The sequence below is a fragment of the Protomyctophum bolini genome, assembly GCF_963924005.1.
Source record: "Protomyctophum bolini genome assembly, chromosome: 14".
NCBI lineage: Eukaryota > Metazoa > Chordata > Actinopteri > Myctophiformes > Myctophidae > Protomyctophum > Protomyctophum bolini.
In genome coordinates, this window is record NC_137875.1 from 40,746,587 (window position 1) to 40,771,031 (window position 24,445).

Below are 24,445 nucleotides of genomic sequence, written 5' to 3' on the forward strand. Positions count from 1 at the left end.
AAGAAAAGAACACATTACACATTATGGGCTGTATTTTGTGTGTCTTAAGTACCAGGTCTTATTCCCTAACTTGAGTAAACTAAAGACCTGGAGGCGTGGTCAATGCTCTTTGGCCACTCAGAATAGCCAAATGGCATTGACCACGCCTCCAGGTCTTTAGTTTACTCAAGTTAGGGAATAAGACCTGGTATTTAAGACACGCAAAATATAGCTCTGTAAGAGCTGTATTTGTATTTTTGGCAAAGTCGAGGTACAATGTCCAATGTTGTTTGATAAGGCCGAACTTAACATCTGTTCTATGTGCATCATCCTCGGACTATAGCAGTTTCAACAAGAGTGTGTATGTACTATGTTTTGGACATTTGAAACCTCCCATGTCATTCCCATTTTCACTCACACAGTATAGCTTCCAATTGCTCTAATAATTGAGAATACTTGAAATCATTTTTGCATATTCACATTCATGGTCGAGAATATCATAAAGTGTTTTTATCTAAAAAATCATTTTAAAACCAAATTGAACAAGATTTTGAGTTTGTAATTATGAAGTTTTAAAGACTAACGTTAGTAATATTATTTTATGTAATTTCCATATTATTACATATGGAATGGAGAATGTTTTTGGGAACAAGTTGTGTCATCATATAATCCTGATAGAGATACAACAGGAGCACTCGTAACTCCATCACTCACTCACACCACTTTCCTGTCTACAGTCTTTCCTTTCCTGCTGTTTACATTTCAGTCTCACAGCAGGAAAGGAAGGACAGGAGAGTGGTGTGAGTGATGGAGTAAGAGTGTCCCTGTTGTATCTCAATTATTATGACACAACTTGGCACAAAAATGGCACCCAGTTAAGAAACCTGTTGTGTCATTTTCACTGTCCTTGCGTCCAGTATAAGACAATGTGCATAATGATATGTTACTAACGATGCAGTTGGAGCTGAATAGTATAATATAGTACAAATGAGTTGTCCCCCGTGTAGATTTATATTACATTACTTTCATATTGGGTGGGTGGGAAATAAAAAAAATAGTTTTATTTCATTCTCGTTGTCCCCCCTGAGTTGGTCAGGGAAACCAAGCTTTGGCAAGCAGTTCAGTGTGGAACAAAATATAATAATATAATATAATATAAAAAAGTCTAGATTATTAGTAAATGTATACTCATTTATTTCACCCTCAAATTAGTAATGTTAATGTAGATCTGCCTGGAAGAGCTCCATTCATGATGGAATAGATTGTTACATGATTACATCCATGTCTCGCTTTTTGATAAATGTGTTCTATATTTGCAAGTCATTATTTAGCTTTCCTCAGATAAAAGGAATAACTTAAATTACATGTCAATTTGGTTATTTCCCCTGAGGTTCTCTATATTGCTGTGATGTAAAGAGAAGCCATCCTCTTATACAGACCCGTAGGGACATGAGCCTAGAATAGTTCTCGTTTCTGATGTGTAAATAAGGTCTCTTCTTGCTTTACAAACTCTCATGTTAGCTCGAGTTTTTAGCCCAAAATTGTCTCAATCTTATACCATCAACAGCCAATGTGTATCCAAGTATCAACTACTTGTCCTGTCAAAGTGTGCTTGAGCTATAGACAGACTGAACAGTGAACACGCAAACTAGCTCGCTCATTTTAAGTCGCACTAGAAAACAATGGCAGGTAAATGTCTCACAAAATGTGAAGCACACCCATGCCACCATGCGCTCTGTCAGTGCAGGGACTGATCAAGGCTATTCCTGTAAATACACTGGAAATAGTTGGCCACCAATATTCTAGCTGTAAATGGGTTAAAAGAGAAATCAGTCATTAAAATGTTACAGACCATAGAATCATTGAATCAAGATGGACGGCAGTACATGCAGTGCCATTAACATCCCTCTTCAAGATCAAATTTGCCTTTAATATGTTGAAATTATAGATTTTTCCAGAGTCCAGACTCCAGACACAAAATCCCAGTATCATAATAGTACAGTAATTTGACTGAAAGGATAAATGACCAATGCCTACCCAGTTTCACAAGTTCTCACTGTGTTTTTCCACACCTTTTGAACATGAATGGAATGGCAGTGATGGCGTTTAAGGACCAAATATAAACATACACGCAATATAAATAAAGTTAGATTGCTTCTCCACAATACAGTAATAGTGCCCCAGGGATTGGTCCTGGGACCACTTCTGTCCATTATGTAATCAGTCTCAATAAAAAAAAAAAAAATCCAACACTAATGTTATGCTGATAATACTGTGATATATTGCTCTGTGTATACTCCAAACCAGGCTCTTGTCAGGTACAACTTGCTTCTCTCCTCCGCTTCATCAGCGCCCATATCCAGAGGCGGTGGGTTGGCGAAAGGGCCTTTTCTGTGTGGAGTTTGCATGTTCTCCCCGTGTCCCCTAAAAAAAAAAAAAAAGCAGTAATTATGGTTATTATACTGCCTCCGCCTGGTCAGCTGGGGGCTTTTTTAGATTAACAAAAAGAAAGAAAAAAAAAAATGAATGAAAACAGTAATGGAAAAATCACGGCTCCCTCACACATTAGAATGTTCTTGAGTGATTTTTCCTTTTTCCTTTTCTTTTTTTTAAATATATTTTTGAGTGGTGCAACGACTCAAAGGAACAGCAATGTCCGTGTTCACCTATGCCTGTGTTCACCTATGTGCGTATGTGTTGGTTAATGAGCACCAGTATATGACTGCGTACCAGTAGGGCCGCTGTTGTGCCAGAAACAGAGAGAGGGATAGTGCTGCACTGTTGCCTGCTAATGAGAGAGAGAGAGAGCGAGAGAGAGAGAGAGAGAGGTGGGTTAAAATATCCCTTTAATCTGTATCTGCCCACTATTATAAATAGGAATTGTAATTGACAATTCCCTCATTTAAGCCTCACATTCAGCAACTGATGCAAAACAACTGAAGTCCTTGTTGAGGCCAAAGGGCAAATTGGCAAATTGCTGCTGCCTACTGTCTACCATTGAGCCCTGAAATGTATTACAGAATAAAGCCCTTATACTTGCCATTGGTCTTATGCTCAGGTTTGATGATCTGCCATGTTGGCAGATCTACAAGCTCACCGCGTGCCACCGAGTGGCGCGCTACGAGCTTGTAGGTCTGCTATTTTTGGAAAATCGAAGAACGACTGACATAGAAACATGGCCTTTTCAGAAAACTGTCAGGATGTAGACATTTTTTAGAATCTGATCTCGGGTCAGAATGGGTTAAGTATGCTGATCACTGTGCTTGGAATCAGATGCAAAATGACCTGCATCTCCAGGTCTCACTACTGGATGCATGTATAGTAATGCTGTAGTTGTTTTGATTCATATTGCCTGTTTGATGTTGATGACTAATGCTGAGGATCTCTTTCTTGATATTTTATGATTGTGTTTGTTTTACGTCTGAAACCAAAATTTGTTCTGCTGCCTGTCTTGGCCAGAAGAACGCACTTGCACCAGTTCATGTCATAGCAGCATATTGTAACACGAGTATTATAATATCACCATCTTGGTGGTCACTTCACATCCTTTATTAAGCGAACGATGATGTTTTTCTCTGTTATTTATTAACCTATTTTTTTTTTTCTTTTTAAATGTTTCAGTTTGGACACTGTCAAATAGACAGACAGGTATTATAATACATATAGTTTGTAGTGTTGCCTATGTTTCCCCTCTCTATTATTCCTCTCTTTGTAGTGTACATCACAACATGTTCTATACCAAATGCTGTTAATTTACAAGGCACACATTTGTTTGATATGTTAGACCATAACTGTGTGTTGCCACACAATATACTAAATGAACATTCACAGGGCTATACTGCCAAAATAACTTATCCATGTTTACCGACAATAACATGCACATGACCATTGTAAAATAACACATTGGCATGGAACTATATCATTCTCTGTCATTCTGTGTCAATAGACTGATGTGCTTAATTGTCAGGTCAATGTGTTTTGTTGTGACGTGATCATAGAGATGTTGACCAGTTTAGATCATGTGCGTGCGTGCGTGCGTGCGTGCGTGCGTGCGTGTCCATACCTGTCTTGGAAATGTGTGTCTTATGGCAATTACATAGTTTTCAATTTATTTTCACTTTCTTCCACCTTTGTTTCTTTCCCTGTGAGGTGGTCATTGAATCTTTGCATCAATAACGTGTCTTCAAAGTGCAAAAATTATTATTAATTTTATTTTTTTACAAATATATTCACATTTTATTTTCACATCCATAGTTTGTCTGTTTCAGAAGTGGAAATATTCATCTGAAATGTAAATGGACAGCTGAACAATCTGTGTGGCCGTAGCTCTAAAACCTTACACACATAACTGTCAGTGAGATATTATGCAGTCTGTATTGTACTCAGTATATGATCATGTTTACGTTTGTGTTATTATTTTTAGTCACATAAGGTGATAATTAGTAGAAGCAGTGAAAGTGCACAATGGGTAAATCATCTCAATAAAACCACCAGTTTGCACTGCAGGATGTTTGATCATATTTGAGGTGAACCATTCTTAGGTCCAAGAAAACATTGATCTATGACACTAGAATGAGCTTGAGTAACAATAAGGAACATTTACGTAGCGGTATATCATATATCATAATGGTATACTAAATATTTTACATTATTTCAGTTGCTATACATGTTGACTTATATCTTCATATCCTTTTAAATAGCAGGCTATACAAATACAATGTTAAGACGAGAATCAATGTATCTGTAAAAAATGCTTTAAAATCTACGAAAGAGCATACATTCATGTTCAATTTAAAACTGGTAAACATGGGATGCTATGTCACGTTTGAATAATTTAGACAAACCAGTATACAGCTAATTAGTCACTTTCAATGTCAGAGACCTTTAAAAAGGGATTTCACACACAGTGTCTGGGTGATTGCAAGGGTAAAGTACCACCAGCCCACCATAGTGATGACTAGGGTTTGGTTTCTCATACTGTAGGTGCCCCTGGCTGGTTGGGTGCTCCAACAGACACAATCATTGGCCATGTTCGTGGGTGGGAAGCCGGCTGTCGCTGTTTTAGTGAGAAGAGGGGTCTCTGATTTCCAATGACATAGAATACACCTTTCTTTTTGGCTGCCTGGGCATGGCTAATAAAAATAAGTTTCTTTTCAGGACCATCAAAATGTGTCAATATTTTGACATCACCCCAAGATACAGTATAATTATATAGCTGTGCGAGGATCAGCAGTTAATTTCTTTCAAGATTTTTTTTAGAGGATTAGATTCTTTTGCATTTCCCAAAACGTGATTACGTGTCCCCCTTTTTCATCTGAGGCACTTGGGTGATGTCTCATCATGACTGAATTGATATAGTCCGTGTGGTGTATATAATACATTCTATGCAAAATGCTGAATTATAGCCTGTGTTTACTGTTTTGGTGTTTATTAGAGTTATTTGTGTGTTCTGGAGTATAGGGACTATGCCGTTCATGCAAGGTGTATTCATCATCAGCCAGACCGAATCAGCCGGAGGCGACAGTGTTGTGTGATATGATATTATAGTCTGGCTTATTAGCCAGGCTAGTATTCACGTTGAATGTCTTTTTCCCCCCATTTGTTTATGAGTTGTACCATATGTCATCTTTCAAATTCATTATTCAGCTAAATGTAATTGGAATTCAATTTGAGTCAACATGTGCTACGATATGTGGCATTCAGAACTTCTCCTCAATCATATACATTATCATACAATAACATCACATTTGCGAGGTTCATGGTAATGTTCAATGAGGACAGAGATTAATTCTAAAGACACATATTATTACAGCATACTACTGTAAGTGTAGTCATTTCCTGAATAACTGTTATTCCACTGCATTTAGCCCAGATTATTTGTTTTGTTTGAGATCAAATGCATTTGGCATTGGTCTTTCCATGTTGATGCAATACTTGTAGCTTAATGTTTTGTCAAATGTTATGTTATTGCTGACAGTTTTTACGTAACACCTTCAAGTATTCAGCCTTTTCTTTCCCATTTAATTTTAAACAGACACCAACTTTGTCCTTGGAAATGCACAGATAGTGGACTGGCCCATTGTCTACAGCAATGATGGTTTCTGCAAGTTGTCGGGGTACCACAGGGCTGAAGTCATGCAGAAAAGCAGCACATGCAGGTAGGCGAGGAGATATTTCAGCATAAATATAAAGTCATATACTGTGTAACGTTTTCAACTAAACCTCTCTATACCGTACTTTTAGTCATGAGTTTGCCCCCCAATACTCACACCAACATGACGCAGGCACCGGCAATGCATAAGGGCAATGTATTTATTTATTTATTTCATTCAACTTAATACAGTACACACTTCTGACAATGTTGTTGCGTTCCAAAATGTCCTTGACGCGAGGACTCTACAGCGTTTGTTTTGGCGGTGGAACTATTAAACTGTCCGAACTATTACGCAATATGACTTTAATATTGCAGGGGTAACAACTTTGGCATTGAGGTGTGGTTTGTTGGTAAGCCGGGGTAATTAGGGCGTCGAGAGTCACCTGGTGCAACAGAGTAGGATATATGTGAGAAATGTGTGCTGTGCAACACTGGGCTGTGCACACGAAATGTGTGCTGTGCAACACTAATTGAGTTGTCGGCTCACAGCCATTAACCACTCGAACCGTACTGTACTTATCTGACTGGTGCATTATGTTTGTTTCATGTTTATTTGAATTTGCGACAAGCATCGGGTGAGCTGACGCAGGTCATTTTCCAGCTATTGTTGGTGCGCAACAGTTGCATTTTCCCACCCTGACATCAAAAGAAGTGATGTGGGTAGTACGCTCACCTGGGCACCTTTGACAACCAGAAAAATAAATCAGACCAGTCTGAAGTGAGTGGTGCTGGACTGTACTCGTGCTTTAGTACTGTACTGTAATGTACAAGGCCTCCTCCCTGGCCTCTGTGTGTGTGTGTGTGTGTGTGTGTGTGTGTGTGCGCGCGCGTGTGCGTGTGCGTGTGCGTGTGCGTGTGTGTGTGTGTGTGTGTGTGTGTGTGTGTGTGTGAGTGACGCTGCTCAACGCTAATACCATCTAGTGGTATTAGCGAGGTGTTTCTGCTGTTTGTGCTCAGACACAGGGACACACGTAGCTGCGTATAGGAGTGGCTAGCACCACTCAAAAACGGTGTCCTTAACTTAGCGTAAGCAGTCTGAGCTAGTGACACCGACAATGTTCAGTTTGTTCCTATATACACCTAGCTTCTATGCCACTGCATCAGTCTAAGAAGAATATTATTGTAGGTGTGGCTTACCGCTTTACAAAAACCTTTTATAGAGCAATAAGTAAGTGGCTTTGGGAACCAACGATTCCAGACCAATGTGTCCCATAGGCCAGGAGCCTATCTCTTGTTTCATGGCGTGAGGCAGCTTGATGTAAAACTACTTCCCCAGGACTGCATGATGTTGCAGGATTTACCCCCAATCCAACCCTTGATGCTGAGTGTCAAGCAGGGAGGCATTGGAACCATTTCTATAGTCTTTGGTATGACTCGGCCGGGAATTGAACCCCTGACCTCGAAGTCTCAGGGCAATAACTACAAGGCCACTGAGTTGCTAAATTGATGTGTCTATTCTAGCCTCACAGTCACACTTTTATCTATAGTTGAAAGCAATGCTGTGACCATGTGTTACTGAATGTTGATAGCAAGGCTTTGTCAATGATTTTGGATCAACCACTTCTGTCTTTTAAGACTCTGGTCTGTATTTTGCGTGTCTTAAGTACCAGGTCTTATTACTTAACTTAAGACCTGGAGGTGTGGTCAATGCTCTTTGGCCACTCAGAATAGCCAAATGGCATTGATCACGCCTCCAGGTTTTAAGTTAAAGGGTAAGACCACTTTTTTGAGGTTTGGGTTGTGTAGTTACTTTGCCATGATGCAACTCCATGTGGACAAGAAAGAAATTACTGCTCCAGTGATTAGAAATTGATAATTCAAAATATGCTCCTCATTGACTTACATTGTAGCTAAAACAGCTCTCAAAGTCACTCTTTTAGTACGTAAAAAAAACGCAAACAAAGTTGATTCAGACAATATATTCATAAAAATGTTAGATTCCTGTTAATTTTACTATTTGAAGGTCTGGATCCGGATCCACAGATCCAGTCCGGGTTTTCTTCCCAATAAAATGGACAAATCAACAGGAAGATAACATTTTTATGAAAAAATAAAACCACATGACTTTTGGTGATACTCTATATTGTCTGAATCAACATTGTTTGTTTACGTACTAAAAGAGTGACTTTGAGAGCTGTTTTACATCAATGTAAGTCAATGAGGAGCATATTTTGAATTATCAATTTCTAATCACTGGAGCAGTTATTTTTTATTTCTTGTCCACATTTGGAGTTGCATCATGGCAAAGTAACTACACAACCCAAACCTCAAAAAAAAGTGGTCTTACCCTTTAAGTAATAAGACCTGGTACTTAAGACACGCAAAAATACAGCCCTCAGATAGTCTAAATTAATATTACCCTTCCCTTTGCATTTCATATTACTCCAGTTATATTTAGATCAAGCTAGGACATGGTGCTACCAAGGATGGCATTAACTAGCAAAGTGAGATGAACGTCAGTACAGTATGTGGTTAAATGATTGCTCATTGCTGCTTGACCCTCTATTCAGCATTCATTCGTTTTTGTGAGGTTCTTTTGCATAAAGCCAATTAAGGCGTTCAGAAGGGGGGAAAAAAGTATGCCGTCATGATTTATTTCAACCATCATTAATCAAATTTTACTCAATGGAATTCCATAATAGTCTAATTTGACAGTGGAGATTTGCACACGGAGATTGTTCACAGTCAAGTTAAAAGTATACTATGCAGTGAATAACACAGACTTGTCATATTTAGTTGTAGAGGAGATGGGCATGTATTAGGCCTACATACCAATATTTGTGTTTAAGATGGGGAATTGTGAAAATGTATGCTAAATGTAGGTAATGCAAATAATCGTATCGAATCATTTTTTGCAATGCAAATAATCGATTGTATCAATTCTAAAACAAAACTCTACATTGCATGGATGCACCTGGGACGTATCCTCATTGATGTATCCTATTTGTTGATATATAAAATAAATTCACCCTCAGAAAATCTGTCTTCTGTTACAAAGATAATTCACACATTTAAGAGTTGCAATGCGGCGCAAAGGTGCCTGAATGTCTGCTTTTCTCATCATGCCAAATGGATATGAAATATTTAAAATGATATTTCCCCCTTTGTGCTTTCCAGCTTCATGTATGGGGAGCTCACGGACAAGGACACAAGTGAGAAAGTGCGACTAACGTTTGAGAACTACGAGATGAATTCATTTGAAATACTAATGTACAAGAAAAACAGTAAGTGTATAGCTTCGTCAAGTGGAGAGATAAATGTTGTTTTCCTCTAATCTCTTATGCAAAATGTATTCCTGGCCTCTGTAATGCACAGCAGAGTTCAAAGGCAGCCCGTAACATTTCTAGCTCGGCAGAAGTACTAATTGGTCGAGAATCAGACCATGTATTTATATCCACTTGCATACCTTTTTCTACCCACTGAGCAATTTTCGGCTTTTAGACGTCTAAATGAGCGTCTAAAAAATGGGGTAAAAATAGTCTAAAAATGAAAGTTATTTTTAGCAGTCTAGGCTTAGATTAGATGTTGAAACAACATCGTTTCAACGTCTATATATATATATATATATTATATATATTATATATATTGTTCTATTAGATTAGTCTAATCTAAGCCTAGACTGCTAAAATAACGTTCATTTTTAGACTATTTTTACCCCAGTTTTTAAGACGAATTATTTGCCATCTAAACGACTACAAAAATGCTCAGTGGGTACCAGCAGGTGTTACTAGAAATGTTTCTCAAGGTTCTCAAAGACTAGTACAATTTCAACATTATACTTATGCTGTACAATATGGATTTTTATTTAATACCATTGTCTGATTAAATGAGCATCGATCGTCTTTTTCTCCCCCTTTTGTTTCAGGGACACCCGTTTGGTTCTTTGTCAAAATTGCTCCCATTCGCAATGAACAGGAGAAGGTTGTTCTGTTTCTTTGCCAGTTCAGTGACATCACGGCCTTCAAACAGCCCATCGAGGACGACTCCACCAAAGGTTGGCATCAGTCAATTAATCCATTCTGACCTGAGATCAGATTCATACGAGGTTTCCACTGGACACACACTGGTCTGATTAACCCATCCTGACCTGAGATCAGATTCTAAAAATGTCAGTCGTTCTTCGATTTTTCAAAAATAGCAGACCTACAAGCTCGTAGCGCGCCACTCGGTGGCGCGCTATGAGCTTGTAGATCTGCTATTTTTCAATAGCTAAAGCATAACATGATGCTAACACCAAAATGGGTTCCCGTTCAGAATGGGTTAATCTCCCGTCTGGTTTCCATATCTCCCGTCAGATGTGTTTTAGAGTTACATCTCGCATTGTGAGACAATATGCTACAGCACCAACTAGGGGTGTATAACGATCTAACTGCGTCGAAGTATATGGAAATAAACGATTGTATCAATGCTAAAACTAAAATACACCGCATGGATGCACCTGGGACGTATCCTCAGTGATGTATCCTGAGGTCATCGGGTTTCGGGTCTCTCGCAACATCCATACCCCTCACTCAGGTGACCCAGCCCGGGGGTGATCAAGTCCCGACTTGCGTCTCAGTAGCTACCCTCGATCAGTCCCATTAGGGAAAGACAGGGCCACACAATCCGATGCTCCGGAACTAGGAGTGAGAGGAACTGGTGCGTGGACGGACTAGGCTCTGTGGGTGGACTCCTGTCCGGAGCCCCACCAGGTCCATTCCTGCTCTCACCAGGCCCAGCCCCTGTGCGTTGCACCAGTCTCCCAGCGCCACCAGGCACGTCATTCAGGAGTGGTGGATTCTCGAGCCACAATGGCTCTGCATGGTGGTGCTGCTGCAGGCTCCGCTTGTGGCTTGAATGGCCCCTCCTAAAGGCCTTCGCTGTGGGTTTGTTGGGCTTCCCTCCTCACGGAATAAGACACAGCCTGGGGCGCCAACCCAAACTGCTCACCCGGGTGTCTAACATTCCGGCTGTCACCCGTCTCTCCGGTGGTCACCAGACTATATTGTCTATATTCTTACGAGTCACTATAAATAGAACAACTAAAACTAAAAATACATTGCATGGATGCACCTGGGACGTTATCCTCAGTGATGTATCCTAAGGTCATCGGGGTTTCGGGTCTCTCCAACATCCATACCCCTCACTCAGGTGAACCAGCCGGGGGGGGGGGGGGTCAAGTACATGTGCGTTGTATTTAACAATGTTTAGAAGAAAAAATAGACAAAGAGGGGTTCAATTGTTTTTGTCCATCGCTACACTTGGTCTATCGATAAATGTGTGTATTCTCCGTGTTCGTGTCGAGGTACGGGTTTGTCTATGTGTGTTCTGTCTGTCGTACGAACAGCTGCAGCAGCCTAAAAGGGCCCATTCACACTGAGCACTGTAACTGCAGCCAGCCAGTGGTGTTGCTGAGCAGCCTGCAGCGCTCAGTTCACACGGGTGTGATTTTTTTTTGTCATTGCTTGGTCCCATTGTATCGTTGCTTGCAGCTATATATATATATAATTATATATACATTTCTTTTTTGTGGCTTTCACCTTTATTATTATTTATTTATGGAGGGATAGACAGTACAGGCTGACAGGAAATGGGGAGAGAGAGATGGGGGTGACATGCAGTGAAGGCTGTCGGGATCGGGAGTCGAACCCCCGCAGCGCACTTCCAGACTGGATTGCCAGCCAAGGTGCCTGGACCGCTGAGCCACGGCCCAGGCCGCTGGCAGCTATGTTTTGCGGTCAAGCACCAAATGGGCATATATAGACCCTCTTTGTTATCGGGAAAATTCCGCCAGTTTTAGCAGTTTTGGCAGTTCTGTGCTTTCGTCGTTTTTCACGAAATTCGGCAATATGGTAGAGAGCCGTGAGGAACTGAAGCTCACAGCCTCATACACTCATTCGTCAAAAGGCCTTTTTTTTGGCCACGTCATAGAAATTGCATTTCCATACATGCAAATGGAGTCTGACTCTCGTTACAACCCCTACAGCCAATCAGCGTAACAAAACAAAAAAAACGTGTAAGCTGACGCCATCTCCCGTCTACCTACTACGCCATGTCAACCCCACAGAATTGAGCCGGTTCGGTCTGACCTATAGGGCCTTGGTAGAATCTAATTAAAACCCACATGGGCAAGCCCAATTAGGGTCCACTTGGGCGTCGCATCAAATGACCTAGTTGAGGCACGCCTCAATGCGCTCGTAGAACCACTTTGAAGCCCACACGACGAGTAACCCAAACGTGAAGCATCTTGTGCCAGCTGACATTGTCATATACGGTTCCATGTAGAGTTAGCCCATCTGGGTCTCATATGCTGTAGTTAAACGCATCACTTTTTTTATGAATACATTTTCATTTTGTCCAGTCTGTACTGGTAGGATTTGTTATTGATACAATATAACTTATAGAATTGGGGTGGTTATATTTGGTCTATTGAGACATTTAGATTGTGTCAAAAAGGTCATGTCTCACCTACTGTAGAGTGTAGACACAAGATCAGATTGTTCAAGATTCAATTCACCCCCTGAGCAAGCAGGCTGCAGGCTCTATTAGCTCAATGGCATTGAGCATTGCGAATGAAACCAGGTTCAAATCTGGGGTAGAATAGGTTACATAGTGCAGCTTTAAGCTCCTTTACCTGAGCTCTTGCCAGATTTGTTCAAAGTTCAAACCCTTACCCATGCTTCCCAATACTACAGTATGGTACTTCCCCCTTGTCTGTATACAGTACATGCAAAAAAGAAACCAATTGAATTGCTAGATACAGTACAATGTATTTAAACTATCTACTAATTCACATAGCATGATAACATGATAAGCCGTTTTATACACACAGCCATATAGTCTGTTTCATAGTCATAGATCTCTACAGTAACTATTATTTTATTACAATATGTCTGTAAGGCCAATTTTAGCCCAAGTAGTTTAAAGGTAGGCCGTAGGCCACTCCCATCCAATGCAAATGTGCTTCCAATGATCTTTTGGGGAATAGCAACCGAAGCCAAACATCATACGTAAGAAAGAGTAGTGGTTTAATTAATAATTGCTTAATCTAAAATATGAATGTTGTATATTAACATGCACACAACTTTGCGAACTGAATGTAAAGTTGAGGTATGCAGTATATGTTTATAATATATTAATGCACATTTTTATATTTACCTGATCTGAAGAAATTATCACCTTATGAGTTGACACGTTGTTCCTGATATGTTTCGTATCCTCAGGTTGGGGGAAGTTTGCTCGTCTGACCCGCGCCCTAACCAGCAGCAGAGGCGTGTTGCAACAGCTGCAGCCCACCGTTCACAAGGGAGAGAATGTCCACAAGCACTCCCGCTTAGCCGAGGTACTTCATGTCGATGAGTTATTTTATGAACGATGACGAGGAGCAAGCCCAGAGCTTCGTTTCGTTAGACATAGAGTTCACGGGAAAGCAATCTTGACTTCCAGATAATGAATCCGCGGTTGATGAAATAGCGCACTGCTGTCAGTATGGGTTTTTTATATCGTGAACATCCGTTTCTATAGACCACGAATAATCAGCTTCTGAAATGAAATACACATGTTGTATTTCAAGCTGTGGAGCCACTGGCGTTCTAGCCTGTATGTACAGAGATAAGTCCCCCCTGTTTGTTTATACTTTGTTTCTTTTATTTATAGTTTGTTTACTTTTGTGTTTTTATGTTTTATGTGTTCTGCCCTATATGGACCCCCCTGTGAGTGTCTTGAATAAAGTTTGAATTGAATTGAATTGAATTGGAAAAAAAAACATGTCCTTTAATAGAAACGGTTTAGAAATGTTTGGATTCGGTTCTCTAGCTTTGTCACGGTGTGCCAGTGAGCTAGTAGCTTATTTTAGGCTACCCAAACAGGATGGATATTCTTGAGCGGATGAAACAAGAGGTGTCCAGGCCCATGCCTGTCCCCCCCCTGCAGGTATTTTTGGCCCTCTGTACAGCTATGTCCTATTAATTAATTTATTAGCTGGAATGCGCTCCTCTTCTTGGCAGGTGCTACAGCTCAGTGTGACTGTAATGTAACTTTCTTCTATATCTAATCAGTGTTTAAGCTTCAGCCCATGCCACGTTTTGATAACCTTCACGGGGCTGTTTCTTTGTTAGAGTTTACTATAGCCTACTTGATTCTGTTCTGCAGTATTGAGCAATTTTTATAGTGGTGTACTGGATATTATGGTGTGATGACCCTCTCCCTGCATGGCCTGCTAGGGCTGATTGGCAGGGTGGAGTTGGATCGTCAGTGAGATTATTGGACCACACCTGAGTCTGGTTTCTTGTGAGAGTCACAAGAAACCCCTATAAAATAAATTGCTCAATACCGACAGCCGGGCAAGTGGATTCATGAATGTATGTATATAGACAATATTTTAGGCCAATAAAAAAGACTATATATACCAAATTTCCCACCCGTCCACCTTTTCATAGATTTTGTATAGCTAGCCATACATATTCAACAACACTATCATCAGTGTTGTGTAAGTGAATGTTTTTGGTTTGTCCTATATGTCTGATTCACATGCATTTAGACACCCTTGTAAACTTGACCCATGGCTCTGTGTGTTCTTTCCCCCTTTACACCAAACCTCTCCACTCAAAATAGCACTTATAGCAGATCTACAAGCTCACAAACCCCCCCACCCCTCCCTATACGGTTCAAGTGGTTATTAAAATATTATAAGGCCTATAATAAATATGGTCTGAGGAATTTAATCTAACATTTTCTTCTGACTTCTTTTCAGATCCTGAATCTTTACTCCAACATCTTAACCAATAATGGAGCCTATGGAGGATCTATTTTATATTTTAGAGGATTTGGATGATTCCGAATTTGGGAAATTCTTATGGCAACTGCGCATCGAGGGCAGCATTAAAAAATGCGTTCTGGACATGCAGGGCTCGAGGCCTCTAATAATACAAGCAATGTATTATTAGCAATGTATGTAACCCTAACCCTAAGCCGCCAGGCTCGGGGGAGTCGAACCCGCGGCACGCCGTCCGTCCGGCTGGCTTGGTTGGCCTATAGGTGTCAAGACGGTTGAGCCAACAGTCTGGGACACGAATGTGATTTCCTTTTTTTACCTGAAGCGGAAGGAGGACCCCCGGGTGAACAGAACCGGCTTGGGTTTGGGTTTGGGCTCCTCGAACAGCCTGAAGAAGGCGTGGTACTCCACGCAGATCTTCCAGAACACCTTGCAGCAGTCTCTGCTCGCCATGTTGAACTCCAACGTGCCGTGGTGAGAACTTTGCTGCGAGACACACACACACACACAGACAGACAGGAGGAAGACAATTAAATAGAACCTTTCCTTTTTCGCCAAGTCCCTCCCCCCCCCCAACCCGTCATAAGAACAGAAGACTTACAGTGGGGTCTGATCTCAGCTTGATGAGGAACTTCTTGCGCTTGAAGCTCAGCTTTCGAATCTTGGACCAGTTGAAGGCGTTGATCCTGGTGTAGCCCTGTGTCATTGCAAAACACACGTTAGCGTCTTTTTAACCCATTCTGACCTGAGATCAGATTCATACGAGGTTTCCACTAGGACACACACTGGTCTGATGAACCCATTCTGACCTGAGATCAGATTCTAAAAATGTCAGTCGTTCTTCGATTTTTCAAAAATAGCAGATCTACAAGCTCGTAGCGCGCCACTCGGTGGCGCGCTATGAGCTTGTAGGTCTGCTATTTTTCAATAGCTAAAGCATGACATGATGCTAACACCAAAATGGGTTCCCGTTCAGAATGGGTTAAGAACAACTGAGTATTATTTTGCTAAATGCATGTCTCTCTCTCTCTCTCTCTCTCTGATACAATCTTTCAACATGTTCACTCTGGCAGTGTCATGGTTTTGGATGGATGGAGACACAGCTGTGTGTGTGTGTCTGTGTGTGTGTCCGTGCGTGTGTCTGTGTGTGTGTGTGTGTCCGTGTGTCAAGGGCTGTCGAACCTCTCCACACTTCCCAAAAGTATACTTTTCAACACACACACACACACACACACACGTACATTGTACGAGTGATGCTGTGACTTGGAAGTGAGAGACAGATTGTGGGTGGAACTGGCAATACGCACACACACGCACCTCCGCCAATGCACGCACCTTCGCCAATGCACACATGTGCACACACGCACGCACGCACTGACCGATGTAGTACTGTACATCAGTCATGCCTAGGTGTGCTTTCACACAGTCACAGTCTGCTGCTTTTGAAAAATCATAAGAATGCGGCGCAAATCTTTGTATATATATTCTTTCAAAGTGAATGTTTTTTAACTCAGGTCTAAATGGGTTAATGCTTTTGCGTGAAGCCATAGCATGATCAAGGAGGGAGTTAATTTACAAAAGAACATGATGACTATTTATTTTTATTCTTTTGATGGTAAACAATAAACATGCTGGCGGGCAGTCTTTTTGATCCGAAGACAACGCATGCAAAGGTTTAAAGAGCAACTGTTTGTGGGGCTGATATGGTTCCCGTTTCGCATTTGAGTAAATGGTGCGCTGTGACTGGCCAGTCGCTGTGATTGACAGCCTACACCTAAACCTAACCCTAACCTTAACCTCAGTAAAACTATACCTAAACCTAACCCTAACCTTAACCTCAGTAAAACTATGAGTGGCCCAGGAAATGAATCCCAATGCATTTTTCCCATAGGCATTTCTTAAATTAATTTTTTTAAAGACCTTTTCAGCGTCGTACGAAGCCAACTCTTGTCGTGACAAATCATGCCAACACACACAATATTTTGGACCAAACAAATAATTACAAAGAAGAAAAACAACAAAAAATGTGTTTTTTTCTATTTTCTAATTCTTTGTTTGGCCCGAAGAATTGTGTTTGTTGTCATGATTTGTCACGACAAGAGTTGGCTTCGTACGACGCTTAAAAGGTCTTTAAATAAATAATGTAAGAAATGGTGCACTGCTCCTCCCGGTGTATAGGGGAGGGCTGTCTTACAGAGACAACATGTAGACAACATGCAGCAAAGGTTGCCATGAAGTTCATGATACGGTACTCAAACACGCAACACGCCGTCAGGCCACCACTAGGCCAGCGGGCGCCACCCGGTCTCGGTCATCTTACCAGTTGGTGTAAAGGCTGGTGATGGTGGATTCTCCATGGCTGTCTAGGTGCTGGGTCTGCTGCAGCAGCACGTTGTTGAACACGCGGGTAATGTCAATAGTGACATAGTTCTCTATGGACTGTAAGACGGTCATGTAGGCCCTGACGCTGGTCAGTAGCTCGCTGGGCTTGGCTATCTCCTGAGTAGCCTGGTTGTACATGGTCATCCCCACAATAGACCTGACACATACACATGAAACAGTTTAGCTTTCCATGTGAATAAAAGGTAACAAGATGAACACAGACAAAGGTTTACTTTATGTTTGCACGTGTTTTGACAACTGTAGCTAAATTAGAACATTTCGCTAGACAATAACGTTAAGATAAATATAAATAAATACATACATAATGTAATTTGTATCCACTGATGACAAATCATAATTCATTATCTACATACATGATACATGCATCAACATTTGAGGACAACAGCAATATTTATTTTGGGGATCATTTACAGCAGGCTTTAGAGGTCGCAGTGTAACATTGAGCAATCAAACACATGTGAGTATTTGCAGTGTGTACATGTATTTACTTGGTAAATCTGATCTCTAGATGTGAGGTGAGGTATTCTCGCGGTGTGAAGGTGTGTTCCCACACCACCATGTTGGGAACGTAGTTGATGGAGAAACACAGCTCAGACAGGGCTGTGTGCAACTTGTCCAGACTGAAAGAAGACAACAACAAAGTATACGTTTCAAACACTTTGCTGTCTGTACGAGAACACACAAGGCTGTGAAGTCAGGTTATTATTGTGACCCGTTTAACCCCTGGCTCTACAATAACAGAAATACACACACAGTACATTGAAAACAAACCTTTCACATTTCGTTTTAAATGACAAGAATTTCAACATTTTGGTGTTAGCATTATGTTATGCTTTAGCTATTGAAAAGACAAGCTAAAAAAAAAACAAGCTCAAAGCGCGCCACCGAGTGGCGCGCTTTGAGCTTGAAGGTCTGCTATTTTTTGAAAAATCGAAGAACGACTGACATAGAAACATAGCTTTTTCAGAAAACTGTCAGGATGTAGAAGACATTTTTAGAATCTGATCTCAGGTCAAAATGGGTTAAGGATTTACAATTCTTATTGAATAATAATGTTCTAGTGTGTGTGTGTGTGTGTGTGTGTGTGTGTGTGTGTGTGTGTGTGTGTGTGTGTGTGTGTGTGTGTGTGTGTGTGTGTGTGTGTGTGTGTGTGTGTGTGTGTGTGTGTGTGTGTGTGTGTGTGTGTGTGTCTCTCACCAGAATATGGAGAGGTCAGAGGTCTCCACTAGCATCTCCACCAGTGAGTCCACCATCTTGGTGTGAAAGATGATGGTGTTCATCATCTTCCCCAGCTCCCTGTGGTCTGCTATACCCAGACTGGCCTTAGAAACACTGGTATACGCCTAGAGGAGACATGGTGGGAGGGAATAAAGAACAGAAAGATGGAATAGAAGGGAACGAACCAAATGAACAGGGAAAGAAAGGCAGGTTGGATGGAAACGAAGAGGGAATGAGGAAAAGGAAAACAGGAAGTAGGGATGAACCGAAATGCAAAGAAAGTGGCAATAAGTCTGAGGAATCAGAAACAAGAGAACGACAAACGGAAGACTATAGCACCATTGTGTATTGTATTGTATTGACATTAGACACCAGCGGATGGCGGATTTAGCCGGTTAGTTAGTCAGTTTGGGTCAAAAGAATATATTATTAATTAATATCGGATAAACCGCGGGTGAAATAATGCTGGAAATAAATGAATGGCATCCATCTATAGGTTTTATAACTTTTAAAACGGAATTAAATTATAATATAGTTTTTTTTTTAAAGGCACCAAATCTCGGCGTGCGTGCGTTAGTAGTATTTTTCCTTGAACTTGTAGATTGGCTATATCCCTGCAGCGGATTTCGGGTGGTTGCGGATATATAAATTGGATTAAGTCATTTATGCGGTGGGATAACAGGCGGATTATAAATATGCACACTCGGATTCGGGTGACAAAAAAGCTCATCCGCTGATCTCTGATTGACATGATCATGAATTGAAAAAAAGGACACATTTACACAAAATATGTTTGACAATATAAACGCATAATATCCAGCTTGCCCAGAGACATCTTGAAAATATAGCAAATTCGTTCGATACAATTTGTTCCTGAATAACATGTAGTTGTTATCAAGTTCAACTGTGTGTGTGTGTGTGTGTGTGTGTGTGTGTGTGTGTGTGTGTGTGTGTACCTGCAATCTGAACCAGTCCAGTCTCATGCCTCTGAAGTCAAACACATCTCCATCCTCCACTATAAGGAACAAGCATGTGCAAAATTACCACAACACTGTGTTTGATGTTATTTTTAAAACAATATTCACACACATCACATCATCCTTCAATAATTATATTCCACAACACTGAGCTGACATGGACATAAGCATTTAATCTTTGATGTTTACTGTCTGCTGGCGTTTGGCTTATGAATGTTATTCTGTTGTACCAGGTTTTTCTTTTCCTTTTAGATTTTTTTGAGAGAGAGAAACCATGAAACAGTTTTTGGCATAATATAAACACAGTACATTCCAGTATTAACCCATTTTGCGCGGGAACCCTTTTTATGTTATACAAGATCTACAAGCTCACGCCGAGTGGCGCTCTACGAGCTTGTAGGTCTGCTATTTCTTTTAAATGGTGAAAATGTGCCTCACATCTTTGAATATATATTGTTACAGAGTGAACATTTTAACTCAATTCTTTGCTTCTGTGTTGGGGTCCCTGGAACAACATATTTTCATATTGGGGTCCTTTCCTTGACATGAAATATTGAGCACAACTGAAACAGAAACATTTCAGAAAGCCGTCAGGATTTTGAAGACTTTTTTTTTAATTTCGACCTCAGGCCTAAATGGGTTAATTGAACTGAAAGACTGTATAAAGAAATAATGACCTGTTGCAATTGTACACTCTCAGGGTTAAATGATCATACATGATTACCTCAAACCATGATTTACAGTACAGTAGTTTATGTTTACCTTGTTTGACGCTGAGAGAGGTCATCGTGTTGACGAAGGAAGACATGATGATTGATTCATCTTCTGGACACACAGAGAGGTTCTAGCATAGAAAAAACAAGTTCCATTCTTACGGTGATTAATGTTATCGATGCATGTTCCTTTAGCCATTATTCATCATTGTCATACAAATAAATATTAGGAATATGAAACCATGGGTGGTAGGGGTAGTTTCAGTAACCCCCTTCCCCCCGTTAATTAAGATTGTCCCACTGACATTTTCAATGCTTGTGTGTGTGTGTGTGTGTGTGTGTGTGTGTGTGTGTGTGTGTGTGTGTGTGTGTGTGTGTGTGTGTGTGTACCTGCACCAGTTCGTTGAGCACCACAGCATCGAAACCAGATAGATACTGAACGTAGTACCTCTGCATGACTGGACCATACTTCCTCACATGGGCCCTCAGCTCCTCCATGTAGAAGATCAACTCTGCTATGTGTCTGTAACACACACACACACACACACACACACACACACACACACACACACACACACACACACACTTAACAAGAAATTCTTGAACACAAACAATAGTGGATGCGCAAACTTGGAAAACTCTACAACAAGTGCTTCAGGATACAGATCACGGGCATCGCCTTCTCCATATATGGCGACTGCCAATTATTGCAGACACTGAACAGAATTTTGCCGATGCCTGATCAGCTCTCAGCTTGGGCATGCCTGCAATCTGCAGGCACCTCACGACTGATTTATGGACATTACCAAGGCTTCCAAATATGAACACAAGTAGTTTACATTTGTAGCCAAGCTGTATAATAGCATCTTTAAGACGCTGGTACTTAAGCACCTTGGTAAGGAATGCCTCTTCCAGACTGTGGTCAAATGTACATGCCACTTCCAAAATGGTCACTTCTCTACTGTCATCAACACCAACAATATCTGGTGTATTAGCTGTGACATCTGAAATCATCATAGACTCAAATACCACACGACAGTGTGATTTGAGTCTGGCTACATGAACATGGCAGTTAAAACATACGAGTGCTTATACATTTTGGCAGATGATGAAACATATGAACTTAGCTAATAGGTCAACAATTCTGTCGTGCCTAGCGATGTACATTCCATTATATACATAGCAACCAAACACACATTACTGTGTGCGATCATGTATCAGTGTGTGTGTATTATTGTGCGTGTGTGTGTGTGTTTGCTTACTTGTCTATGAAGTCATCTGTACTTTTCTTCTGGATGTTGTCGGCGTGACGAAGGAGCCAGATGATTTCATCACGGGCAAACGATAATGCCATGAACACAAACAGCGCCTGCAGGTGGAGAACACAGAGTAAAAGAGAGAAAGGTCTCTTTTTGAACACCTACTGTACAAAGAAAAAACACACTACTTTGGTATCATTATCTTCATCAGAACATTATAGGGCCAACTCATGCAGGTGTTAAATAGAAAGTAGAAAAGTTCAACTTAAATCATTAGGTTTATAAGAAGACAGAGTCACACTAGTTATCAGAACATAATGTATTCCCTTAATAAACTGTGTGATAACGTATTCTGGCCCCGATTGAAAAGGCATTATCCCAATCCCACAATGCACAACTTGGAGTAAGGGACAAAGCGCTAAAGCATTGCGTGATTTCAAATGCCCAGATTTTGAGCTTGTATAAACTGGGTACCAGTACCAGATCAGGAATCACCATTATTATTATTCGCAGTACTAACGTTGTGGTCCTGTACTTCTGGCTCTCCACAGGAACTCCATAACATAGAATATACAAATATTGCAGCACGACTCTTTAACCCAGGCCTGACGTCGGAATAAATAAAAAACGTTCGCTCTGAAAGAATATATATTCAAAGATTTGTGCCTTACGATTTTTCAAAAATAGCAGACCTAAAATATGATCTGAAGTGGGACGTGTTCCTCAGTCATGTTGCAGGTCCCTTGGTGTGATCCATGGTCAGGCAATGCCCTCTTGATTGTTTATTGTATTAATACACATTATGATACGGTTGATGATGCTGCGTTTGGTCGTCTAAATAATGTAAACTATTTTCAATTTTTTCTTATCTATCTTGTCTGTCCATGAATACGTACTCTGCTGTTGTTGCTTGTACTGATCATAAAAATAAGAAAATAGCAGACCTACAAGCTCGTAGTGCGCCACTCGGTGGCACGCTATGAGCTTGTAGATCTGCTATTTTTCAATAGCTAAAGCATAACATAATGCTTAGTTAAAAACACCAAAAGGGGTTCCCACCCCAAGAATGGGTTAAGTTGACATTATATATTACCTTTGGGCCCAGGAGTCCAGGCTGGTCAGCAAGGACGGTAGCCAACTCCTTCAGAGCAGAGCGGAGAAACTTGCGTCTCTCTCTGTGCATGGAGCCTCTGCACATCAAACACATAGATGATGCCCAATGACACATCATTCAATTATATATTCTATCACCTTCGGGACAACATGGTAAGATGAGAGTACCACTGACAGAAGAGGAGAGAAGGCAGGTGGTTGAGCAGGGGAGGAATTAAATATTTTACCTTTACTAGTTCAATAACTGGTCATACTATATATTTTTTTTGTTTTATACTAAAACCTTAAATGGATTTTGGTAGGGTCAGTAATGTCAGCCCATTGACATTGGCCAAAGAAACTGGCCCAGACAGCCAATAAGTGGAATGTTTCTCAATAGCATTTTTTCTTCCATCCCTTTTCTGGGGTGAACACACAGATATTATTAGTGTAGCGTGAAAACATCAGGGGGCGTAAAAGCATAAGGTTTAAGTGATTAAAAAGTGAAGGGATGCAGGACTAAAAGACTAATGGATGGAGGAATGAGTGGCCAATTAGAGAAAGTGGTTAAACAAGTGCAAAAGCATGCAAGATAAAAGGATAGCAGGTTGAGAAAGAGGGAAAGGCGAGAAGAGACAAAGACAAGAGAGAAGGATGTATGGATGGATAGATAGACAGATAGAGGCAGATTAAGAGATGGAGGGCAAAGAGAGATTAGGATACGTACGCATGAGACAGTGCTTGTTCCTTGCATTCTCTTATGTCGTTGATGCGTTTGTTGTATCTGAAACACACACATTGAAGAGAGGCACTGATTGAAAACCCTGAACCCAGTGTGTGTGTGTGTGTGTGTGTGTGTGTGTGTGTGCGTGCGTGCGTGCGTGCGTGCGTGCGTGCGTGCGTGCGTGCGTGCGTGCGCGCTCGCTCACAAATTGTTTCCATTTTATTATTATCCTGTCTGTGTGTGAACTCCTGCAATTATAGCATTTGTCTACTACTTTTATTTCCTGAGATGGCAACACATACTGTAATGTCCAATTGTTTGTCTTATTGCTTTCTGTATGTCTTTGTCTATTCTTGTTCATGAAAAATTAATACATTTTAAGTTGAAAACAAAAGAAAACCCTAAACTCATGGCATGAAGGTGTTAAAGATTCCAATAAATTATTATTATTATACTAATAAAGACAAACAATTGTGTAATTGAGGATGTTAAGCAGAACAGTGACAATATAGAGACATTGAATATGTTATGAGTGTGTAAAAAATTCCTAAATCGGCAAAAGAGTTTTGACATAAAAATCACAAATGCTCAACATTCATAATGTAGCTTGTACACATCAAGTCACCAAATGTACATTATAAATCAGGCATAAATGTGTGTGTAGATGCTTCCTACGCACACGTGTGTGTGTGTGTGTGTGTGTGTGTGTGTGTGTATGTGTGTGTGTGTGTGTCTGTGTGTCTGTGTGTGTGTGTGTGTGTGTGTGTGTGTGTGTGTGTGTGTGTGTGTGTGTGCGAGTGTGCACGCGCGCCTACCCTCTGATGTTAACAAACAGGTCCTCAGCTGCTTTGTGAATGTGGAAGACCTCATCTCTAAACAGGCAAAGACACGCGGAACTCTGCAGAGCCAACTTGCCAGTCTCAATAATAACATTCTGTTACATCACCTTTGGTGTCCCTATACATTTCTGTTACCTGTCGTCACCTGCTTCCTGGTCATGTGACTTCAGTAACCAATACACGACAGCTATGTCCCACAAAACTCCCTTCAAAATAAAAGCATTTGGCTCAAAGGAAAACGACTTGTTTCACAATAAGATCATAATAACAATGTCTGTTCACCCAGAATATAGAAAAGTTCAGTAGAAAACGTGTTTGGGTTCTTTACAGTTACA

At 40.8% G+C, this 24,445-nt stretch overlaps 2 protein-coding genes across 2 annotated transcripts; both read right to left on the minus strand.

Moving 5' to 3' along the window:
* Positions 1 to 1,631: 1,631 nt before the first annotated feature.
* LOC308328751 (nck-associated protein 1-like) lies at positions 1,632 to 24,146 on the minus strand. The gene is made up of 10 exons (XM_080782860.1): positions 24,087 to 24,146; positions 23,275 to 23,331; positions 22,549 to 22,645; positions 21,459 to 21,565; positions 20,587 to 20,719; positions 20,246 to 20,327; positions 19,463 to 19,521; positions 15,487 to 15,582; positions 15,205 to 15,371; positions 1,632 to 2,403 (listed from the first exon to the last, which is right to left on the minus strand). The coding sequence occupies exons 3-10, from the start codon at positions 22,636 to 22,638 to the stop codon at positions 2,238 to 2,240; spliced, it is 900 nt and encodes a 299-aa protein (XP_080638986.1). The 5' UTR covers positions 22,639 to 22,645; positions 23,275 to 23,331; positions 24,087 to 24,146; the 3' UTR covers positions 1,632 to 2,237.
* LOC308328296 (nck-associated protein 1-like) lies at positions 17,202 to 19,257 on the minus strand (the record flags this gene model as incomplete). Its single annotated transcript, XM_080782065.1, has 4 exons — positions 17,202 to 17,424; positions 17,777 to 17,950; positions 18,486 to 18,631; positions 19,210 to 19,257. The coding sequence occupies 4 exons, from the start codon at positions 19,255 to 19,257 to the stop codon at positions 17,202 to 17,204; spliced, it is 591 nt and encodes a 196-aa protein (XP_080638191.1).
* Positions 24,147 to 24,445: the final 299 nt, after the last annotated feature.

Coding starts and splice junctions, on each gene's coding strand:
- LOC308328751 (XM_080782860.1), bottom strand. CDS start 22,638: ATGCACAGAGAGAGACGCAAGTTTCTCCGCTCTGCTCTGAAGGAGTTG. Junction 15,583..19,462: donor TGGACTGGTTCAGATTGCAG/GTACACACACAC, acceptor GCAATGACACAG/GGCTACACCAGGATCAACGC. Junction 2,404..15,204: donor GGGTCCTCCTTCCGCTTCAG/GTAAAAAAAGGA, acceptor TTTTTTTTTTAG/GGGACACGGGGAGAACATGC.